Source organism: Microtus pennsylvanicus, chromosome 12, assembly GCF_037038515.1.
Source record: "Microtus pennsylvanicus isolate mMicPen1 chromosome 12, mMicPen1.hap1, whole genome shotgun sequence".
In the NCBI taxonomy this organism is placed as follows: domain Eukaryota; kingdom Metazoa; phylum Chordata; class Mammalia; order Rodentia; family Cricetidae; genus Microtus; species Microtus pennsylvanicus.
The window spans coordinates 27,807,779-27,823,615 of NC_134590.1; the positions used below are offsets into that span (position 1 = coordinate 27,807,779).

A 15,837-nucleotide genomic window follows, 5' to 3' on the forward strand; every position below is an offset into this window, starting at 1 on the left:
GTGTGCAGGCAGATGTGGTACTGGAGCTGAGAGGGGTACATTTTGCAGGCAACAGAAAGTCACACACAGGGAAGCTTGAACAAAATAAACCTCAAAGCCCCTCCTCACAGTGCCACATCTCCAACAAAGCCACACCTTCTAATAGTGCCACTCCCTTTGAGCCATTTTCTTTCATACCACCACAAGCGTTTTGTCTGCCATGTAGATATGTGTACCACATGCATGCCTGGTGTCTACAGAGGTCAGAAGAGTGTTGTTTGTATCCCCTGGAACAGTAGTTACAGACAATTGTGAGCCATCATGTGGGTGCTAGGAACTGAACTTGTGTCCTCTGGAGGAGCAGCTAGTGATCCTAACTGCAGAGCCATCACTCCAGCTCCAAGCCTTTGTGTCTTGAAGACTTCTCATGCTCAATTCATTCAATGGAGTTAAGTTCTCTGTGAGCCTAACCATAACCTCACCGGGAAAAATGACCAAAGCCCTTGCCATTCCTTATGCCAAATCTTTCTCAGTTAAGCCTAAATTGAGAGAATGAGCTCAGAGTAGGAAAAAAGCTCACATTTACATCCAAAGGCTAATGCCACTTAATCTCAAAGGTCACTGATCAAAACCAGCTGCCAGGTTTCCCAGTGGGGAATGAAGTAATGCAAAGAAAAAAAAAAGGTCTTCAGTTCCAATTATCTAGCCTGATGCTGAAAGATTTTAACATAGTGAGCTTTTGCTGCTACACAAAGGCAAATACTCAACACAGTTTCATGGAAAGTAAAAGGCTAGCATATGGGTAACTTCTAGCTCCAGGAGGACAAGGATTTTGCATATTCAGTGATATTCCCCAATGCCAAGTGCATGGTATAGATTCAAACATCTAAAAGCGGACCCAAAGCTGATGCCTTCTGCACTATGAAGAGTCTAAGAAAACAAACACACTTGTAATTTAATATTAGGTTGAAAACTTTAATAATTTTAGATAGTTGTATTTATAGATGATCAACATAAAATATTTGGACATTCAAATAAGGCCCACAGAATACTCATTGAAAAAAACAAAGCACAATGGTCCAAAGAATGCAATGCATTAGTTTTAGAGATTTCTCTATATACCTATTTATGTTTTAAGGAGTTATGACCAGAAGATGTGATCATACTTTTGGAATCACCTAATTACTATTTTTTTTTACCAAAAACAACAACAGAAAAAAACCAACAAAAAACAAAAACAAACAAAAAAACAAAACCGGGCACATACCTACCAACAGTGATTCTCAACCTATAGGTCACAACCCCACAACAAACCTCTATCTCCAAAAACATTGGCACTACAATTAACAATAGTAGCAAAATCACGATTATGAAGTAGCAATGAAAATGATTTTATGGCTGAGGGTCACCACATGAGGAACTGTATTAAAGGAGTCACAACATTAGGAAGATTGAGACCCACTGCCCACCAAGGTGGGAATGTGTGATGCTTTTCCTAAGTCATCAAATGAACAGGAACTTAACAGTGTGATATCTAGAAGACCACTGCTCTTACAGGATGCATATGCTACTGACAGAAGACTTACTGTGAAATAAGTACTTAACAGTAAAAATGTTTTCACTAAGTAAAATTCATTTATAGTTTGTTATTTCAATGAAAGAAAATGTTGTACATGATGCTAATGCATACAAAACAAAAATGGGCTTGTTTTATTTCAAATGAAAGCAACAGCATGAAAAAGGTACTATTAGTCAGGGTTCTCTAGGTGAACAGAAGTGATATACAGATATATAGATTTAGTGGAATGGCTACTCCAACAAAAGCTGTCTACCAATGGAAGGTCCAAGAAGACAGCAGTTGCTCAGTCCTGAGGTTGGGTATCTCAGCTGGTCTTCAGTATAGGCTAGAATCCCAAATACTTGGGCTCTAGTGTCAGTGAAGGAATGGACGTGCCAGCAAGAGAGAGCGAGAGCAAGCTTCCCTCCTCCATGTCCTTTATACAGGCTGCAGCAGAAGGCGCGGCCCAAAATAAAGGTAGATCTTTCCACCTCAAAAAATGGATTAAAAGTGAGTCTTTCCACGCAGGGCAGTGGTGGTGCACACCTTTTTTCCAAACACTTGGAAGGCAGAAACAGGAGGATCTCTGTGAGCATAAGGCCAGTCTGGTCTACAGAGGAAGTTCCAGCCAAAGATATTATACAGAGAAACCCTCTCTCCAAAAAAAGAAACAAAAATGGATCTTCCCACTTCAAATGATTTAATTAAAGAAAAAAAAATTCCTGACAGATATACCCAGCTACTTGAGTTTATTCCAGATACAGTCAAGTTGCAACCAAAAATAGCCATCACGGTTGTTAAATGATGAGGTAGGCCAGAAACCAGTATAATGACCAAACTTCATTGCTTAATATTTCACAAGATCATTTTTATTGATTATCAAAAAGCAAATGAGTATTTTAAGGTACAGTCTATAAACAAAACATCTTCATTTCTACCAACATAAAAATGCTATCTTCCAGTCAAAGCAGTTCCTAGACCATACACATCTGGTAGACACACCTCTCTAACACAGCAGTTTGTACTTGGCTCTAACAGCCACAACTATCCTAGTTGAGATTCTACTGATTCTTAGGCCAGCTGTAGTCTTCCCTGCTCCAGCTCACTTTGTAATTTCCACTTCAGTTTATGCCTTGTTGATTTTACTCCTACCACAACTGTTCAACCCTTTCTGCCTCACTTTATGCTCATTTTGTCTACAGTCTTCTTTGTTTATGTGGGAATTAACCAGTACTTTCCAAGGGTCAAGAGAAGGTCTAAACTTAATGAGGTTCATTAGCATTAAGTTAAAATTATTTTCATTGTGATTATTTCATTGCAAATAACTAATTCAAAGAAAGTTTGCCTTAGGAATTATGTAAACCCACATGTATATAAAATTATATTCCCTTAGTATGCTCCACTTTGGCTTATCACTGGAAGTATCGAGGCATACTTATGGCTCATATAAATCCATGCATTATGGTGTCCTTGGCCAATACATAACTATCTTCCTCAGCAAAGACACAATGACAAAGTATTTCTGTTGAAAGGGTGTTCAGCTATGGAAAAGAGATCAAATACAAAAGCTGGCTAAGAGCATGAAAAATTACTGTCATTTCTGAGGGAGACATATACAGGTACTATTTCACTTATTAAAAATGTTCAAAGAATGAATGAGAGATGAAGTTACAACTAATAAACTCAACTGTATACACTAATTCTATCCTATTTCAGGTACTTATATAACTGTAAAGATGTGACCCTAAGGAGGAACACAGCAGGAAGTCTGGGCTTCTGCATTGTAGGAGGTTATGAAGAATACAATGGGAACAAACCTTTTTTTATCAAATCCATTGTGGAAGGAACACCAGCATACAACGATGGAAGGATCAGGTAATAATTATTTAGCAAAAATAATATTCAAGTGTTTTGTTTTCTACATGTAAAAATTTGGCCCCACTGGAAAGAAAGCACACTATTTACTAAATTTACTATTAGTATTCACTATGCATTCGTGAAGAGTAAGAAATTAAAACATGACTATGCCAGTTAGATTCAAGAAATTCAAAATTGTGCTGGGCAGTGGGCGCACGCCTTTAATCCCAGCACTTGGGAAGCAGAGGCAGGCAGATTTCTGAGAATTCGAGGCCAGCCTGGTCTACAAAGCGAGTTCAGGTCAACCAGGGCTGTTACACAGAGAAACCCTATCTCAAAAAATTCAAAGTAAAAATTTACAACTGGCCTTGGTCCCATATTGCAATTCCCTGTACTACTATATCCTCTAAGGCAAGCTGAATGGAGCCTGGAGAATTTAAGTGAAGAAGGGAAAGATCTAATTAGAATTAAAATGGACAAATACCGGCAAACAAACACTAGGACCACCCGAGTCCACGATAAGTTACTTCAACCATAAAGTATTTTGACCACGATCCTGTTTCTCTTTTAGATGTGGTGACATTCTTCTCGCTGTCAACGGTAGGAGTACGTCAGGAATGATACACGCTTGCTTGGCAAGGACACTCAAAGAACTTAAAGGAAGAATTACTCTCACTATTGCTTCTTGGCCTGGTACTTTTTTATAAAATCAATGATGGATCTTAGAAAACAGAAAAAAGATCACAGATAGGCTTCGTAAAACTGTATTTATCTTGTCAATTTTTATATTTAAAGAATATATTATAAAAAAATGCTGGGAAAAGTATGATATTATGAAAACAAGTTACACCTCGGAGAACGTTTTCAAAAATAAAAACTGATGTTTTTATTTAGTACGGAGGATCTCATCACTACAAACCTCAAGTTTATATTTTTCTATTCAATAAAAATCTAAAATGGTTTCTATGACACAATTCAAATCAATTAAAAATATGATATATGTGGAGTTCAAAAGGAGAGCACATTACCGGCAGAGAATTTGAAATGAGAAATAAATCTTTTCTAAATGAGAGCTGTCCTCCTCCCTGAGCTCTAAGTTATTCTTCCACACACCAAGTCCTAGCCACCACCACTGCTGTTCTGCATTCCCTCCTGGGCTAAGTCCATATTTTAAGCTTGGATTTTTGGTTTTACTAAGAAATAACTGACTTAACACTACTGTCATTGAGCTTATTTTTAGTCTTAACACGGTAATGGTATAAAAAAACACCCTACATGCTACTCCACCAATGAACCCTGGAAAACACGCTGACAGCAGCCAAACCACCTTGACGCTGGCTCAAACAGATGGCCATGAAATGGTCCAGTGCTGTGCTAGTCACAACCGTCCACATGTGCCTGTTGGAAAGTACACAAGTTACATCACACGGGCCACCCAAATGCCTCCTACCATCTATGACTTTAGCTATAAAATGGCCCATTTAGTTACCATGGACCCAAATTTAGAAGACCGAAAACCTGCTTTCAAAAACTGATATGAAGAATGCACCCAAGTTCTTGAGACGCAGGAGTAGTAAGATGAAGAGCGGTCTTTGCAGCACCTCTTCTGCAACAGTATGCCAGTAACTAGAAAGCTAGTCAAGGTGAGTCCTTGACCTACATACTGTCTACACACAGCCAACCTTAGCTCTAAATCCCCTGCTGACTCATTCACATGACTTCCTTGGATATAAAGTCATTTCTGTCTTTTATTCTTTAAATATTACAAGACAAAGATTTTTAACTTAACACAAAAATGCACATTTTTATTTTGGAAAAGAAAAAATTAACGTTTCATTCTAACAGAACAAGATTAAAGGTATATTTCTTAAACATTATCCAGAAAAATAAGGAGATTTATAGCATCTATTTCTGGGACTGACAAACACAAAAGGTGGAGCCTATTCAGCAGGGGCAGCTTCAGCACTCTCCTGTTCAGGGACGGGCTCACTCCCAGCCTCTTTTCCTTCTTTGCTTCTTTTAGATTTTTTGTGCTTGTGTCTCCTGTGGCTGTCCCCTTCTTCACTTTCATGGCGACGTCTACTGTTACTACAAGAAAAGGAATTGTGTTTAACAAGGCTTAAGTAACAAAGTCAATCTGGTCTAAACAAGCCTGGATTTAGGTTAAACCTATTTGTTTTCTGATGTACATATTTTGGAGAGTCATATGAGATTTTACACCAATTGTTATGGAGTTATCTTCACCCCCACACTATCCCAGACTCCTAGCCCATTACTTTGTTCTGAAAGTCTTTATGAATTAGAAACTGAAGAAACAGGAAATACTATTTTGTAAGATGAAATGTTCAGATACAATGAACATTGAAATCAATTCTAATATTGTTTAATACTGCAGGCCCCAATTTTTTCCCGTAAACAAAACATTAATATTAATTATAAAGAAAGACTGACTCATATGCCCAAATTCCTCTCTATCAAAGAAATAATATAAAACAAAGGGAAAACCACCAAGATATCTTATTTTAATTTTGTCTGAGTGATAAAGAAATGCAACCTTGTTAGATTTAAAAATCGCTGCTGACGCCCAGAAAGAAGAACTATAACAGACTGCTATTGGTCTGTTTGCTAGGAACGGTCTCATCTATCACTGGGCTATTGAAAATATTTTCATTTCTTAAAGAGACACCCGTGCCGTGCCCTTCCCCACCCCCAGACCAAAGTGGGTCACTACTGAAGAACAAACCTGCGAGAGGACTTGTGTCTGGTTTCCTCTTTCTCTCTGTGACGTCGCTCTCTGTGTCGTTCTTCTTTTTCCCGACTAGCTCTGTGGCGCTCATAGCCTCTTTCTGCATACTCCCTGTATCTGTACCGCTCCTCATCACTGCAATGGAGTGGAAACAATGTCAGGACTCCTAACTGAGTTGACTGCAAAGGAAGAGCTTCCGAAGCCTAACAGAGGCCTGAACGCTAACTTCTCATGTTGGAAAACAAATATTTCCTAGACTGAGCAGCAAATCAGAAACACATCTCACTTAAAACAACACACTAGAAAAATGCCCATTTGAGCCAGTCGGCAGTGGCACACACCTTAAATCCCAGCACTTGGGAAGGCAGAGACAGGTGGATCTCTGTGAGTTCCAGGCCAGCTGGTCTACAGAGCTATTTTTCCAGGACAGCTAGGGCTATTAGAAAAAGAAACCCTGTCTCGAAAAAAAGGAAAAAAGAAAAAAAATGACCATTTGTTCTATCTGCTCTGTGCTATCACAGTTTTAATGGCAGGTTTCATATTAGAATGTTTTTTTCTGGGGAAAAAAAGAATGAGACCTGCAGTTGATTTAAATTTTAATCAGAAGGTTTTTCTTTTTACTCCCATTTTATAATTAAATGTATTTATGTATCTGAGCTATCTACAGAAAATCTAATTTGCAAAACACAGGCCATGTGGTAAAGATTCTAAGAATGTATGGTTCACAATGGCTTCCACAGGAGAAGGCAGAAAGATCAAATTTTTTCAAGTGTTTGATTTTTACAACAAATAGCGTAGCTTTCATCCTGTGCAGAATAACACACATGAAGATTTTAAAACATTTTTATAAAAACCTGTCTTAATGTACATGTATGGGCACACCCCGTATGTGTTTCCCCAAGAAGCATGTCATTGATAGGCAGTGCAGAGTGCCAGGGTATCCATGAGCGCCCAGCACATTCTGCCTTTGCCACTTCTAATGCTCGTTCCTGACACCTCAGTTTTCTTATTTATAACTGACAATCTTTTTCAAAGTTTCTATAAAACAGACAATAATATTTATCAAGAGTAGGCAATTAATAAATGGAGTTTGGGGGCCTAAGAAGATGGCTCAGCAGATAAAGGCACTTGCTGCTAAGCCTGACAGCTTAAGTTTGATCCCCAGGTTCCATACTTTAGAATAATTGAAATGACTCCAAGTTGTCCTCTGACCTGAGCGTGTGTGTGTGCACACACAGCATAATAAATGAAATTCTTCAATGACTTTAGGACCTAATTTTTCAGGAGGAGACCTTCCTACCAAGGGTACTGGGCCTCTGATAATCTCTCTCCAAGGCAAACCAAAGCAGCACAGACAAATGAACATTACAATTAATTCCATCAACAAATGAGGTTTCTCTGAACGACTCAATGCGGCTACATAAGAGTAATGAAGGCCAATTATTTCACAGTTTTGTCATGTGTAGCTCTCCTTTGCCCTAAAGCCAATTCTTGCTGGCTTTGGGGCCTTTAGGTTCCATAGGCAGTCATATGACGGGAGCCTAAGAGAACAGACTGCCGGCGAGTTTCAGGGTGAAAACAGCACCTCCTCCACCCTTTCTGATAGGTGCTGCAGTGCAAAGGTTCCTCCAGGCCTGGAACTCAGTAGAGCACATGTCAAGCAGCCTACAGCACCCAGCCTTCTTTCTGGTCTACAATTAAACTGCCTTAAAAACAGATGTGAAAACTGGTCTCTCATTTTCAAAACAATGACCCTGTAATTTGTAATGCAACACATACTATAAACATTTTGTTTTAGAGCACTTTTGTCAGTCTTTAGAAACAAATAGCTTTTACTTCCCATGTATATTCCCTGGGTTTTTCCTAGGACGATTCAGAACACAGAATTCCTCTACCTTTTGCCTTTCTGACCTTAAGCTTTTATTCCTATTTAAGCAGAACTAGATGAAAACATGGTTTAATCAACGTTTTCCAGTTTAGCAATTCAGTAGACCCTGAATATGTGTGTGTGATGCAAGAATAGTCTTCCTACGCATTTCTGCACTAAGCTCCTTAACTATGGCACGCATATTTTATAGATGTGCTATGTAGCAGAAACCAGTCAGCTTCCTGAAAACTACTGCCCTTGAACTTAAGCAGAATCATGCACTTAACTGCTATGGTTAATAGTGTATGTTCCACTTATATGTACATACCTTGCCACTCTTTACCTATTTGACCAATAAAATTGTATTAAATATGCACTATGTGTAAGTCATGAGGAAACTGACTTTTCCCATTCTTTGTCATATACTCTTACACTAAGAAAACCAGTCCTAATCAGCTTAACAGCAGTATTAAGTTTAATCTGTAAAAACAATGTATGAATATTTATGTATCTTCAGGATATAGCACCGTTTCTGGCTTAGAACAAGGCTCAAAATGCCAATCACATGAATCAAAGAATGAATTTTTAAAAATCAACTGCATAGAAAGGAAAAGGAAGAAAGTTAACAGATGTTTTTTCAAAAAAAGTAATTTTAAGAGAATAAACAATTTTAAATGACACCACAGCCACATCTGCAGCAGCTAGCATGGCTCTTCCATCTCCACATCTGCAGCAGCTAGCAAGGCTCCACTGTTACCTCAATCTCCGTGCTGCTTATGGTAATGGGAAGCCTCAAGAAAGAAATGAGTATGATTTCAAGGGGCTTTTCTACCCACACCTTGAGCATTCTTTCCCCAATGAACTGGAATTCACTTCTTCACAACAAATCAAAGTGCAAAGTATAAATGGAGTGTGTCCAACACCCTCACATGCAACACACCTGTTGAAAACGCTAGGGGTGGGACTGTGATCCCGCTCTCGCTCCCTCTCTCGGGTGCGCTCTCTTTCTCTGTCCCGGTCTCTGTCTCTCTCTCGGTCTCTGTCTCTCTCTCGGTCTCGATCTCGGTCTTTCTCTCTTCGTGCATAATAGTCCCACTGCTTGGTGGTGTCCACAAGGCTAGGCCATGAGGGAGCGGAACTGGTAAGATGGGGGAAAGCAACTAAAGGAAAAAACACATTAAGATCGAAGGTTATGGCACTTAGTCTGACACTATTCACTGGGCAAGAAATTCCCCAATATCAAAGCTGAAACCAAAAGACACTAGAACATCGTTGAACTATTAAGGAGAAAATGAAATAAAGAATTATGTTTTAAAAACAAAGACATTTATAAACAAACAACAAAAAATAAAGCAAAGCAAAACCTATTACCCAAGACAATGAAGGAAAATTATTTTAAAAAGGAGACCTAAAATGAAAATAGTTGAGCAAATAAACTATATATTCCTTTTAAGAATAAAATGATGAACCTCAATAAGTTACACGAGAAAAACTAAAACATATTATCATCTCTGCATTAAGAATAGAGTTCATGCATCATTTAAATATTATTAAATAACCATCACAAAAATGGGAATAAACAACAGCAAAAAACAAAACAAGTAAATCATAGTTGATTCTGGAAATCATGGAATGGGATGGAAGCAGCAATACATCAAGCATCTCCATAATCATAATTTAAAACAACACTAATTTCATCAGTTACAAGACAGAGTTTGTTGATTTTTTACTTTTAAAAATCTATATTCTGGGGGCTGGAGAAATGGTTTAGTGGTTAAGAGCATTGGCTGGTCTTCCAGAGGACCTGCGTTCAGTTCTCAGCACCCATATGGTATCTCCTAACTATCACTCCAGTTCCAGGATGCCCCCTTCTGATATCCATGGGTGCACTGCCACGTAGATATACACATGCCACGTAGATATACATATAAGCATCCATACACTTAAGTCTTTTGTAAAAGTCTGAACACATGACATAAAAACACATGGGAAAGGATTGCAGGGGTGGGGTGGGAGTGGGGGAAGGGGGATGGTTTCCTGAAGTTGAAGGGATAAGAGCACTGGCTCTTCCAGAGGACCCAAGTTTGATTCCCAGCAACTGCATGGCAACTCCCAACCATCTACACTCCAGTGCCTGGGAATCTGATTCCTCTTCTGGTTTACACAGGCACCAAGGATGCTCATGGTACAGACAAACTTGCAGGCAAAACACCCATATTCACAAAATAAAGTTTACACATTTTTTAAGAAGAGAAATTGTGCCTATTGAAGTTTTAGGTCGTAAGGAGCATGTTCTCCAGGAGGATTGTGGGTCATACGTCTTCTACTTTTCACTCATCTCTGTCCTCGTCATCAGGCTAATCATTTGGTTCATTACACAATTTACACAAGGCTTAATTAAGAGTCATGAATTTGTCTAACTTATGGATGGGAACCTCTAAATCTGCGAGCCAAAATAAAAAAAAAAAGATAAGAAACACTTGTCTCTTAGTATTCCTGTAATATTAAGACTTTTGAACTAAGTCTCACTTCATAAGGAGTCTTCAAATCACATCTAGAAAAGTTATGTTGTTCAGGGGTATAAGAATGAATTATAAATTCTAAAGTAAAAAAATAGAGGTAAAAGAGAACCGCAAAGAAGTCTTATTTGTTGTCTTTACTGTAAAGCTTCATCATGTGGCTAAGGGAAACCTCTTCCTCTCCTTTACTAAGTTTTACAGTTGGCTTTCTAATTAAAGGCTTGTCTCTGGGAGGAGAGCTGAGCAAGGTAAAAAGTATAGAGGAGGCGCTTGCTTCCTTACAACAGAAATATATAAAAATGTTCTACAGGCTAGGTCAGTAATCTCAAAAAGGACTTTCAGATATGGTCTAGTGCTTAATTTGTACTGAAGCAAACACATAGGGGACAGAGTGACAAAAAACACCCAATGCCATTTTAAAAAAAAGGTAAAACCAAAGGAACTCAATGAGCAGTGCTTATCAAATGCTTACATATTAGCAATATCATGCTAAATCTGACTTCCAGCTTCGTTTACACAAGGAAAAGATTTAGGTTTAATTCATCTAAGGTTACCCAAAATAAGCCGAACCCAAGGCAAACCATAGAGCCTATGCTTCAACAATTCTTACTGCTTCAGTGGTAGAGAAAAGGGAGGGCACTTGTAACCTGCTGGAGATGGTGGTGATTATAAAAATGAGAGCTAACACTGGGACACTTGGTAAAGAACAGGGCAAGGAGCTTCAAGGTAATCCCACAGCCTTAGGGGAATGCTTTACTTTTGTTAGTTTAAGTTCTGAAGACCTCTGAAGGGCTTATGACTATAGAGAGGGCAAAGCAAGATCCCAAACAGTGTGACTAGAAGAACACAGTCATGCACTACCCTTGGGGGTCTGAGAAACAAGAGTAGATAATAAAATTTGGACCTAACACACCCTGTAAGAGCTTGTTAAAGGTCCAGAAGCATAGTCTCAGGACATAAATTCTAGCACAGAAATTTCTTCTACCTTAAATGGAGGAAAGAGAATAGGCATCATAATGTCTACCTCTGGATTACTTCCATAGGAGAGACCGATAACAACATGCTACTCTGAAACACTGGTCAGGATGACGCCAAGGTACAGGCAACCAAGAAGCCACATAGCTAAGAAAAAGCTCTCCGTTGCCTTGCATTTACCCACAGGCCAGAAATCAAATCCACAAAAGTTCAGGTATATCTCTTGTTCTCTAGTAATAGAAAGAATGAAAACTGATTACTGGAGACTATTAGTTTGGAGATCTACCACTAGCTCCTTTATTAACTAATGACTTTATTTCATTATCCTTTCAGTAGTAGGGATTGAACCCAGGTCCTTGTTGACTGAGGCTGCTCGTTCATTCCCAGCCACCCATACCCGAAATAATCACACAGAAATTATATTATTTGCAATACTGTTTGGCCAATAGTTTAAGTGTATTTCTAGCTAGCTGTTAAATTAACCTATTTTTATTATTTCGTATTTTAAACCACAAGGCTCATGGTTTACCAGCAAGGTTCCAGCAGGTGGCTCACGTCTTTCTCCTCTGGCGGCTACAAGGCATCTCTCTGACTCTGCCTACCCTCGCTGTATATCTTTTCCAGACTGGCTATACTCTTGTTAAGCCACTGGCCGAAAGCAGTCTCTTTATTAACCAATGGCAATAAAACATATTCATAGCATACAGAGGGGAATCCACATCAGGTCCTCATCCATGCTGGCCAAGCATTCATCATGGAAGTCAGTCTGTTAGCTAGTGGGTGAACCCTAATTAAAGGGTCACTTACAGGAGCATGGATGGGGATTATTTATAGGCCAGAGGCAAGTAAGTGGACAATTCACCAATGGCTATAAATGCCACAGAAGAAAATGCCTCTCCCTCTCTGAGCCACCATTACTGGCTACATACATATCCTGAGGTCATTACAGGCACCACAGTTGCTGAGTTCATGTAAGAGTGTAATGGCTGTCATATATGGAAGACAGACACTGCTTTACAACATTCCACCCTATCTTCTCCGATGTTGTCTGAAGCTTGCAGGACTGATGGACATCGGGCAGTTTGGGGTCTCTCATTTATTGTCTTTGTTACAGGTGCCACATAAGCCAGACTCTTCTACGCCTCTGTTTCTTTTGTGCTACACAAGCGATACAAGATAAAGAGTATGATTTTCTCTTCCTATCTGCCTTTGGGAGGGTGCTTCACCTAAGAACTGTGTACGGCTTTGTTTTTCCCACCCATCTACATGCTCAACAGCTTCTACTTGTTCCCCAGTCCAAGAAGGCAGGATAACTATCCTTTCTTGCCACCCTGGAAGTCCATAATTTCCTCACAATAAATAGGCAGAAGGAGGCATTTTCAAATGTAAATCTAGCAACTTTAAAACTGCATAAAATTAACAGAAGTCTCATAGCCTTGTGGCAAACACTCATACTCCATAACACTACACAGCGGTACATTTGGTTTTACTGAGCTTCAAACAATGCTGCTTTTTTTTTTTTAAATAAATTGAAAGTTTGTGTCAATCTTACATGATAGAGCAACCCATGTACCAAGCAACAGTGAAATTTTAACTCTCTTCAATTCTACGAAAACTGGGCAAGGTAAGAAAGTAAAAATCAATTTGAAGACAACAAAAACAGGGTTGTGATGCTAAAGATTGATCTCAACAAAGTTTAATGCAAGGTACAGACAGAAGCTGCAGCAAGCTGTCTACAAGGCCAAGAGAGCCAATGAATGCTGGCTGCACTAACCAAAAAAACTTTCAGTATAGAGCAGTCTTCTCTAGAAGATACCATTTAGAGCTTTTACAGCCAAAGACAAATCAAAGACTAACTGCAAAGGCTATAGTAGCCTGTAACTTTACGTTGACTTCAATGTCCATTTCCCATCCACCAAGTTCTAGAGCTCTCCAGTGCTCTGAGAATGCAGTAAGGCCCGGGTGGCAGCACACTGTCCACAACCTAGCTAATTATTTTAAGTCCACTACCAAGACCGACTACTCAGAAAGAAAAACAAAAACAAAAACCAACCTCCTTGAAAAATACTTCTGCTCAATGAAAATGCATCCAGTCACTCAAGAGCACAGATGGAAATGTGGGGTGCAATTCATGTTGTTTTCATATCTGCAACCTGTGCTCAAGAGTAATCTGACATATATACAGACTTAACTCCTTCAACTAATACTTCTTACTCTGTAAACATGTTTCCATTTCTTTACCAATATGTACTTTACTGATTCCCAGTGGATCTGAGTGGTGAGTAACTTACCATTGCCGTATGGAAACGCCCGTGCAGAACGGCTGTCATAACCAGAGGAATGGCCACTGTGGAGGAAAGAAGTATCTTTATATCTGATGCAATTAAGTACTCAATCTTAATAGTTCAATAAAACGAAGACAGCAAAACAACAAAATTTAACCTTTAAACAATCTGCTACAGAGTCTTGATATTTCTTAATATGACAACATAGACTTTTTCACCTCAAAACATCAAGGACCCAGAAGTTACTTGGTACTACTTAGCATAACTTATACAATCAATTTCAGCTTTCTCAGTAAGACAGAGGGAAAGTTTGAGGTTAACAGAATGTTTGAGGTTTAAAACTTAATCTTAAAAAAATTAGTTTTAATGCCTATAAGTTGGTTATAAACCAATCGATAGTATTTTAAATGGACATTTTGATTGAGAAATTTTGATGTGTTCAACAAGAACGTAACCAAATCCTGGGGCTGGAGAGATGGCTCAGCTGTTAAGAGCACTGGCTGCTATTCCAAGGACCCACATGGCAGCTCACAACAGTGTGTAACTCCAGTTCCAGAGGATCTGACACCCTCACACCAATGTACATAAAATAAAATTAAATTATTTAAAAAAGAAAAGAAAATCCTCACCTTTCACAATTTGCTTTCTGGAGTGGCACTTTGAAACCACTGGGATGCTTTGATGCCACTCATGAGACCAACTGTTCTGCTTTTACATAATTTGACTATTAGTTTTTAGAGTATCTTCACTTTGAGTCAAGTACTAGAATAGCCCCTGTTTCCTAGTGAGTTCCGCCTGCCAGAACATGTGCTGTTCTAATCTTCAGAACTGAGTCTAGTGACTGTAAGCTAGCAACACTGATTGTTTAAACACATCCTACCACCAAGTCTTCAATATAGGAGACTAAGAAGATTAAATATAAGACGGGAGAAAATAAAGCCACTGCCTTAGAGGATGGATCTGGTCCTTCTGTGTGAGGTGGAGATGCAGCCGCGCAGCAGGAAGAAAACAGCATTTCATTCTTACTAAGGTTCATTTCCCTTCCCAGCAGATACAAACTCAGTATTAAAGATTTCTAACAAACTTACTAAGGTGCATTTCCCTTTCCAGCAGATACAAACTCAGTATTAAAGATTTCTAACAAACTATTTTTATTTCTTGAAGACTTTCTTTGCCCTGTTTTGGTAACAGGCTATAGTTACATAAAAGTACTTAATACAGATTAAACTTATGAATTAACAGGCAGGTGCTATGTCTATAAAAATTAACAGTAGAAAGTATTAGAAAAGACACATGTGTAAGGTTCTGTTGTAAGGCTGTCAATGATCATCCGCACTGCTTTACCTTTCTATTGTTGGTATAAGAGATGGAGGTGGAGCGCCTGGTGGAGGAGGGAAACCTGAAACATTCAACCAGGAGATAAGATAATTAACAGGATGCATATGCAATGTCAAGAGTGAAACACAGTTGCTGAGTATCACTAAGATTTTCTGGGGACACAAACGTGCTTCTCTACATGATTATGAACAGGAAAAAATAGAGCTGAAACTTATAAAGAGTTTTTTAGCGCAATAACATTGTTAATTAACAGTCTGATCTAACACACAGAGCACAAATTGTCAGGACACCTGGTCTTATTTTCAGCACCACACACAGCCCATTTTGTGCATATAAGAAAGTTAGTCTCAATGCCTTACCTTTTCCACATAAAAAAACAGTAGTAGTTTTGCCATCAGATTATGTTTTGAAGAAACACAAATAAAATAGCACTGACGTCATTTAAAAATAGTCTGAGTTTCAGATTTATAGAAATTTCTTTAAAGTGGATAATTTATAAGCAAAGCCTAACCAGTAAATATATGTGTTCATAGCAAAAACATCTGCCATGAAATATTTTAAATAACACAACCCCCAATGAACTACTTTACAAAGCAAGGCACATAGTGGAATTTTCGAATTGGTCCTGAGGCAAATCATTTGCAACTTTGTATTGTGAGGTCAGCACTCTCAGCCACTCGCACAGCTAAATGAAATCCCATAGAGTAGCACAG

The 15,837-nt window shown here is 38.7% G+C and overlaps 2 protein-coding genes across 25 annotated transcripts in view; one reads left to right on the top strand and one right to left on the bottom strand.

Moving 5' to 3' along the window:
• Positions 1–4,466, top strand: part of Lnx1 (ligand of numb-protein X 1) — a 108,497-nt gene extending 104,031 nt beyond the window's left edge. Inside the window, exons 10-11 of one of the 2 annotated variants that reach the window (XM_075943009.1) lie at positions 3,254–3,412; positions 3,966–4,290. In XM_075943009.1, coding sequence (XP_075799124.1) covers positions 3,254–3,412; positions 3,966–4,101 — 295 coding nt within the window. In that variant the 3' untranslated portion in view covers positions 4,102–4,290. Of the gene's footprint in view, positions 1–3,253; positions 3,413–3,965 lie in introns of both variants that reach the window. The other variant, XM_075943010.1, reaches the window with a different exon arrangement.
• Positions 2,385–15,837, bottom strand: part of Fip1l1 (factor interacting with PAPOLA and CPSF1) — a 62,706-nt gene continuing 49,253 nt past the window's right edge. For 16 of the 23 annotated variants that reach the window (XM_075943012.1, XM_075943024.1, XM_075943017.1 and 13 more), the window contains 5 exons: positions 15,131–15,185; positions 13,793–13,848; positions 8,948–9,167; positions 6,138–6,275; positions 2,385–5,482 (listed from right to left, as the gene is read on the bottom strand). In XM_075943012.1, the coding sequence (XP_075799127.1) occupies positions 5,335–5,482; positions 6,138–6,275; positions 8,948–9,167; positions 13,793–13,848; positions 15,131–15,185 (617 nt within the window). In that variant the 3' untranslated portion in view covers positions 2,385–5,334. The remainder of the gene's footprint in view (positions 5,483–6,137; positions 6,276–8,947; positions 9,168–13,792; positions 13,849–15,130; positions 15,186–15,837) is intronic. The other 7 variants (XM_075943035.1, XM_075943030.1, XM_075943033.1 and 4 more) reach the window with 3 other exon arrangements.